Raw genomic sequence first — 7,964 nt, 5'->3', positions numbered from 1 at the left:
CATTTAAATATTGTAACTCTAAGGTTTTATCTATGAGGCTTGACTTCAGCTTTCACAATGTGAGCCAGCAGTATCCAAACATGGAAGGCTCTTGGGCAGTCCTGAATTATTCAAACAGGACAGTGTGGGCTGAGAAACTTGAGACTCAGGTTAGAATACATTTGCCAATTGGCAACGAATCCTGTTCTCATCTGTTTATCAGATCTTTTTGATGTAGGAATTAAAATGCTGGGTCTCGATTCTACAGAAATACTTGCACATATGCCCAAAACATATACAAAAAATTGTTTATTGAAGTCTTATTCGTCATAGCAGAAAATGGCAAACAATCTAAGTATCCACCAACTGTGAGTGGCGAATTCCATGGAATACTCCTCTAGCTGTTAGAAAAGGATGAGGTAGATTCATATATACTGAAATGGAAAGTTTACCAAGATATACTGTTAAGTGAAAAATGCAAATCATAAAAGCATCTGTATAATAAGATCCAGTTTGCGTTACAAATAAAACTTATAAATGTACATATATTTGTAATTGAATATGAAGGGCACATCTAATTAACTGGTGTGTACTGCTTCTGGGAAGCGCCGCAAGCAGAGGGCAAGGGACATTCAGGTTTTAAGCTGTTTACTTCAGTAAAGTTTTAAGCTTTTACAGTGAGAATTAAATCATGAATTAACTGCAGAAAAAAAAAAGAGGTAAAATATACCATGTAGGATATACCAATGAAGTTAGGGAACATGCAGGACTTCTAAAGATGGGGCTTTGGAAATAATCTTATTTGAAAGTGTTTCAGAAATTAAAGCCTGACAATGTGCTACAGTGAACAACTTTTAACATTTCAGCTGAAAATCTCATGCTTATTCATTGCTGTAGTAGAACTAAGCATAAAATAGGCTGGGTGAGAGAGAGCTATTTGTCCTCTAATTTATTAATGAATGTTGCTTTTTATAGATCTGGCACATAGTAGACAATAAATACTGGGAAAATAAAACAATTGGCACTATTTAATTTGGAAAAGTATGGTGTCTGCCTTTGATTCATTAAATCAAACATACTAAAATTGTGGTAGGCACATGTACAAGATTCAACCCAATCTCAAGAATAGATGGATAGAAGGAAAATGGTTTCCATTATATAATACGGGCAAGGAAGATTTGGAATATAGGCAATCCTGCTCTACTTTAAAATAGAATAACAACAACAACAACAAACCAAAGAAACTCCTGAAAAATGAGATTCTAAAAACCTGATTTTAACCCTATGCAGCCCCCTAGGATAAAGCACTTACAAGGTGCATACCAGAGTAGCCAGAGAAGGAGAAAGGGGCTCAGAGCAGGAGGAAGTTCTCCACAGCTCTAGCCCTTCCATCTGTGGAATTTAGGGGCTGAAATAAATGACTGCTAAGCTGCCTTCCAGCACCAACCTTCTGGCAATCTGTAAGTGGCTGCTCAGGTGGCTCAGTGGCCTTAAAGGAGCTGAAATTGGTTCTCTCAGCTTCAGAGGAACAGAACCTTGGGTTTGCATGGCAAATGTCAGAGTAAACCTAAGCCCTGGCTCCCACCTCCTCTGTAGATCACCCATCAGGGGCTGAGCTGCAAGAGGAGTCATGGTGGCTCCTTCGTTTAGAAAGGCAGATTGGGATGGGAGGCAGAATGTGGCAAAATGCCACCCTAAGGCCCTCGGCATAAAACTTTGTATCGTTTTTAGCTCTTTAAGGCCCCTTTTCACTCTTACAGCCATAATTTCACTTTGCATTTACCAATATTAAATAAGTGACTCAGCAAATGAATACACAAAGCAAACATGAGGACTCTAAGCCTGGGAATTCAAGGAACACTATTTCTAGAGATGTATGAATTGCTGCTCTTTTGTAGAGTGACTGTCCTGTGAACCACGAGCTTGTTGTAAATTGTACCAGATGTGCATTCGCTAACTCAGCTTTGTGAATTTTTCAGATTTTTGTTTTGATGATGTACACCCTTGCCACTCAAAGTGTGGTCCACACACAAACAGCATTAACATCACCTGGGAGTAGAGCTGCCAGATAAAACCAGAAAATTCAAATTTAACTGAGCATCCAGCTTCTTTTCTCTCTCTCTAAATCTAGCAACCCAACCTGGGAGCCTGTCAGAAATGCAGATACGCATGCTCCATCCAGACCTGAGGAATCAGAATCTGCATTTAATATGATTCTGGGTGGTTGTAAAATCCACTGGTCTACTTGGCTCCTACAGGCGCTGGTCTACTTGGCTCCTACAATTTTAACCTTTTACTTTGAGGTTCTTCTGGCAAATTTTGATCTCACATCTCCACCAAATGCAGATGAAAAGTGTAATCCGTCAACAACGATTTTGGTTTGTGTGTCTCCCTCATCAGAGGGTTTTGTAATGTATTCTATTTGCAAATGATACCGTTTTTCAACCTGGGAACACATGGCCTCCCACTTTCAACCACTGATCAGCCAGAGCTGGTCCTGCAGGCTGAGTCCCCATCACTCTGGAAGAGATGCCAGGCTGTGTTAATTGCTTGCTGGGTGGTGGGGAGGAAGGGCGGGGCTACCATCTCGCCTTTGATCAGAAGGGAGAAGTAATGGTTTTACTTACATCCTGCTTTGTCTCTGCACAGGCCGAGAGCCCGAGGATCCATTTCAGTCTCTCTCTTTCTTCCCAGTATTCTGTTACTGCCTACATACTGCAGCCCAGGGCATGGGGGCGGGGGAGGTGGGGGGGAACTCTCTTTGTGGTACACCCACATGACAGGCTTCAAAATGGAAACAATATTTAAGTTAAACCTGGAAGATCAAGTTTGCTCAGATCTTGCAACACAGGGAGCTTTTGAAAACTTCAGCAGCAGGTCTGTGTTTGATGGGGAGAAGCGAGCAGGGATGGAGAAACAAGTCCCTGTTACCAGACACCAAATCCCCACGTGAGAATCAACCCTTCTCTTATTTCTTATAAATAATGAGGATAATAATAATGTACCTAGACAGAACCTCGAGAGTTTCAAGGTATCTTTACAGCCACACTCTTCTTCAGTCTGCAGAATAATTTTTTCAGATGGGGATGAAGGTTGTACTATTTGTAATGATCACTATTGTCCCCGTACAGTAGAGAAGGCACAAGCAAGTAGACAAATTTTAAAACTTAAAAAAAAAAAATTCAAGACACTTCCCTCAAGTGGCACATTTCCTGACTCCTAAAACAGTGCTCTTTATCCTGCTCATGGAGGTTCATTTATTTGGTTGCCCCAAACTATTCAGACCTCAATAATCCCTCATGAGACTTCAGAGCTGGGAGAAACCTTTAAAAGACTCATAGAATCCTGTTATGGGTTCATTTGTGTCTCCTCAAATTTCATATGTTGAAGTCCTAATCCCCAGTCCCTCAGAATGTGACCTTATTTGAAAATAGGGTCATTGCAGATGTCATTAGTTAAGATGAGGTCATACTGAAACCCTAATCCAACATGACTGGCATCCTTATAAAAAGGAGAAATCTGTACACAGACCTACCCACTCAGGGAGAATGCCATGTGAAGATGGAGGCAGACTGGGGTGATAAATGCACAAGCCAAGGAATGCCACAAATTTCCATCAAACCAACAGAAGCTGGGGGAGAGGCATGGAACAAATTCACTGTCACAGCCCTCAGAAGGGACGAACTGTGCAGATGCATTGATTTCTAGCCTCCAGAATTGTGGGACAATCCATTTCTGTTGTTTAAGCCACCCAGTTGGTGGTACTTTGCTATGTCAGTCCTAACAAACTAATACAAATCTTAAAGAGGGAAGCATCATCTTAGGACTAACGCTGACGCCAGGCACTGTGCAAAGGGCTTCATGTGTCTCATCTCATAGCCGCCTCACAACAAATCTAGGGGGTAGGAGCTAAAAATGAGGAAGCTGAGGCTCACAGAGGCTGAGTTACTCAACTGAAATGACACGGCTAGCAGGTGCCCAAGCTGGATTGCCACTGGGACAGTCTGAGTCCAGATCCTGTTTTCTTAACCAGCAACATCACCACCTCAGGTGGGCTGGCCAGGACAACTGAGTAGCATCTATTGAGCCGTTTCTATAAGTATGTCAGGAGCTATTAGGAATTCACAACACCACCATGAAGCAGAAACAAACATCGTCTATATTCTGTAGAGGAGGAAGTGGAGGCAGTGAGGTTAAATGACTGGCCCAAGGTCATACAGCCCATCTGTGGCAGAATTGAGGTTTGAACCAGGTCTGTGAATCCCAACAGGAGCCAAAGAGAGCTCAGATTTTCTGGATTTTCAGTGGCATATTTGTGCCCCTTTCCAGATCAGCATCTCCTCTCTCTCATGTCACTATGTAGGCAACATTTTTCTGTATCTTTACCCACCATGCATGTCCCTCTTTCCATATCCAAATGCAAGCATGAACATTTTCACAACGTTTATTTCCATTCCCTCCCTGTACCAGAAAGCTCTGCAACCTCCGAGCAGTGCAGAGTGTTCTTATCCTCAAAATGAGACTAATTATAGTACCCACCTCATGGGTCTGTTTGAGGGGTGTAATAAGTTAGTACACGGCAAGACACAAAATAAAGTGCCTGGCGCAGTGTAAGTGCTCAGGATAATCATCCTTATTATTTCCAAAGCTGGAAGTTAGGCACCTGACCGTGGGGCTTCAGTAGCTGCTGCTCAGTTGCACTATTCTGTAATTTTAGCTGAGGTGGGTATCCTCAGATTTATGGATGGCTGATTTAGGCACTTACCATGTGCACAAACGGCAAGGCGCAATGTACAAGAAAACTGTTTCAAAGTAAAATCAGGCAGAATACATAATTTAGGCCATCCCTCTCTAAAACCTTTAAAAGTATTCAGAAATTCCTTTTGGAAACTTGTCAGAGGTCTCCATTTATCTATGCAACTAACATTTACATAGCTTTTACAACATGCTAGACACTGCATAATTTAATGGATTTTAATCCTCAAAACAACCTCATGAGACAGGTACTGCCTTCCTTTGTCATTTTTAAACAACACCACTTCTGCTGAAGTACCAGAACCCAAGATCAATCAATGCCTTATTAAGTTGTCATTCAATATCGTTTTTCCAGTTATAGTTATTATCTTCAGTAGGTTACCCAAACCTCTCCACAAGCATAGAAAATTTAGTAACATGACATAGGCTTTGTTGGTTAGCCTGGGCACCTAAGACACTATTTAGCATATACGATATGTATTATATACTACATATAATTACTATTTGATTCCCCAATGCTGAGCCAGCTGACTAATGAATTCTTGGAACTTAAACCACTTGGGGAGAGACTTTGGTATGTGGTTTGAAGAGCTGGGTCTGAAGAACCCCTTGCTATATGGTGGCCACATAATATTAAGAAAGAGTGTTGCATGTGCTGGTGAATGACTGAATTGGCTCCAGCCTGGGCTCTCCGTCTCCTGGCTGTGTGACCTCAGAGGAGTGATTTAGTCTCTTTTCTGTAAAATGGGTTACCTATGACCTATATATTGGGGTACAAGAGTAAGTAGAGTTACATGAAGGAGGAGATATTCGATAATGGCTGTTCCCCATCTCCAAACAAATTCTGCTTATCATCATGACTTGGATTCCATGGCTACAAGGCTTATGAGAGTCCATCGGGGTCTGTAAATTGGCCACAACCCCCCACTTAAATGCCATCGTGTCACTTTATCTTTAGTTCCTTTGCGTGTTACCCTTCTTTGCCTCTGACCCTGGTGTTCAGGCCACATCATACACCTCTCTATGTCAGCCAACAGAATTGCCCATGCTAATCTATTTCGATATAGAATCAATGGTAATATGGATCATGCAATGTGAAGTTGCCCTGTTCTAAATTGCAGAGTTCTTGAATTCTTCCTATAACCTTATATTGACAGATAATTAAGAATATAGTTTATGCGGGTAAAGTGACTCAAGGAGAGCAGGGACCTTTTCTGTTTAGTTTCTGTCGAATTGTACATAGTAGGTACTCAATAAATATTTGTTAAACTAATTGCTAAATAGGGGAGCATTAGTTAAGTGCTACATAATGAGGTATGTGGCATTTTTCCTCCCAGTGTCGTCTTTCATTTCTTTTCAAATAATCTGAATAATTTGTAGGCAGGAGCACGAGAGCTTAGCTTTTAATCTCGTCAACAAAGAACCTTCCAAAGAGGAGACATTCCTTTGGCCTTGATTGTTGGCATTTCAGATGTAATTACATTTTTCACCCTAAAATTTCCCAACAAGATTAAGAGTCACACACAAAGTTTCCTTAACCCTCTACTCAGAGGTTTGCACAAGGAGTTCTGCCCACTTTCATGGGATTTCTGAAAGATGCCAGCTGCTGGCAACCATGAAACATGAAACACAAAGGACTCATAATCTCCTGGAACATACCCTGCTTGCACAATTCTTTGCAAGCCTCTCTAAGAACACGTCAAAGCCTGCAAGCATGTACACGCTTTTATGTAGGCAAAAAAGATGCAACATTGCCTTTCTAAACAAGCCGTTTCTATTATTTCCTTATCTATTCTGGATCAGACAAGATAAGAGTTTACAAATAGCTAGGAAAAAAAGGAAGCTTTTGCATTTTCTTTGTAATTTCACTTGCTTTATGGCCTCTATCGAGTTTATCCTGAGTTCACATCATGGTGATATTTCTGTAATGGCTGAAAAGTTTTAAGCTCCTTTCGGTACCTAATTCCAATCAGCTATTAACTGTGCTAGTTTGTTGGCACTGTGCATTGAGGGTTTTTGAATCTGTTGCGTAGGCTGTTTTCTTGATCCTAGGAAAGTTATGTCCAATCCATTCCAGGAAGGTGGCTTTTGGTCCAAAGCATGAAGATCCCCAGAAAGACTGATTCCATTTGTTTCTTTGATGATGTGAGTTGATGCAAAGCAGTTACAGTGGTCAGATTGGTGCTCAGTGCCCAACCTGATTCAGGAGACAGCCATCGAATAAGCATTTAGATCTTTATAACACACATTAGATAAATAATTACAGAAACACTGATGCTGTAAGAGTATAAGGAGTAATCAGTGAAAAAGGTTATTAAAGGAGGGGATAGTGGGAAGAAAGTAAGACAAGGGCCAGTATTTACTGAGTGCTCACTATGTACCAGCCCTGGGCTAGTATTTTACATCATTACCTCATTTGATCTTTATAAGAACTCTATGAGGGAGGAAAATAAATCATTATTCTCCCCATTTTTCAGACGAAGACACTGAGACTCTGAGAGATAAATAATGTGCCCAAAGTCACATAGCTACTAAGGGGCAAGTCTGGGATGGGGAGCTCCCACCCCATTCCATGAATTCTCACATGCAAGATGGACCTTTTATTCATGAAAAAGGAAAGAACAAGAGGAGGAAGATGAAGTAAAAGAAGGTATGAGGAGAAAAAACGTGGAGAAGTGGTCAATGGAGCAAAATCCTGAGACAGAGAGGAGGTAAATGGTGAAGCTCTTGCTGTCTTCATGATTCTTGGAAAAAACAGGTCCATCTTCCCTTTCCCATGCGAGGGGGCTGAGTGGGGAGCTTGAAGATCGAAGCAAAGATCTGAAAGGGTTACATTGGAGAATGCAATGTGAGTCAGTACCAGCAAGATCCCAGTGAGTGGCTTTGGAGTCAAACACACCTGGGTTCAAATCATTCATGAGCTGTGTAACTTTGGGCAAGGAACTTCCCCTCTCTGTGCCTGTTTCTTCATCTGGAAAACAGGATAGTAGTAGTATCTCCCACAGAGGGAGAGGTGAGGATTGAACAGGACCATCAATGTGAAAGCACTTGGGATGAGGATGGCAAATGATGGCTCACAGGTTCACATCCAGCTGCCACTGGCTTTGTACTGCCTTCAAGCTAACAGTAGTTTTTATCTTTTTAAACAGGTAAAAAATCCAAAGAATATTTTGTGACATGAAAATTATATGACATTCAAATTTCTTTGTTCATAAATATGATTTATATTG

The 7,964-nt window shown here is 41.2% G+C and overlaps 1 protein-coding gene across 12 annotated transcripts in view; it reads right to left on the bottom strand.

Moving 5' to 3' along the window:
• Positions 1 to 7,964, bottom strand: part of ERC2 (ELKS/RAB6-interacting/CAST family member 2) — a 941,255-nt gene that overhangs the window by 149,435 nt on the left and 783,856 nt on the right. Inside the window, exon 17 of one of the 12 annotated variants that reach the window (XM_023537619.1) lies at positions 7,335 to 7,554. The exons of 10 other annotated variants lie outside the window; for them this stretch is intronic. In XM_023537619.1, the coding sequence (XP_023393387.1) occupies positions 7,471 to 7,554 (84 nt within the window). In that variant the 3' untranslated portion in view covers positions 7,335 to 7,470. Of the gene's footprint in view, positions 1 to 7,334; positions 7,555 to 7,964 lie in introns of those variants that run through there. One more of the 12 variants, XM_023537625.1, reaches the window with a different exon arrangement.

Source organism: Pteropus vampyrus, unplaced genomic scaffold (assembly GCF_000151845.1).
Source record: "Pteropus vampyrus isolate Shadow unplaced genomic scaffold, Pvam_2.0 Scaffold195, whole genome shotgun sequence".
Lineage (NCBI taxonomy): Eukaryota > Metazoa > Chordata > Mammalia > Chiroptera > Pteropodidae > Pteropus > Pteropus vampyrus.
This window is presented reverse-complemented; position numbering and strand designations above follow the sequence as displayed.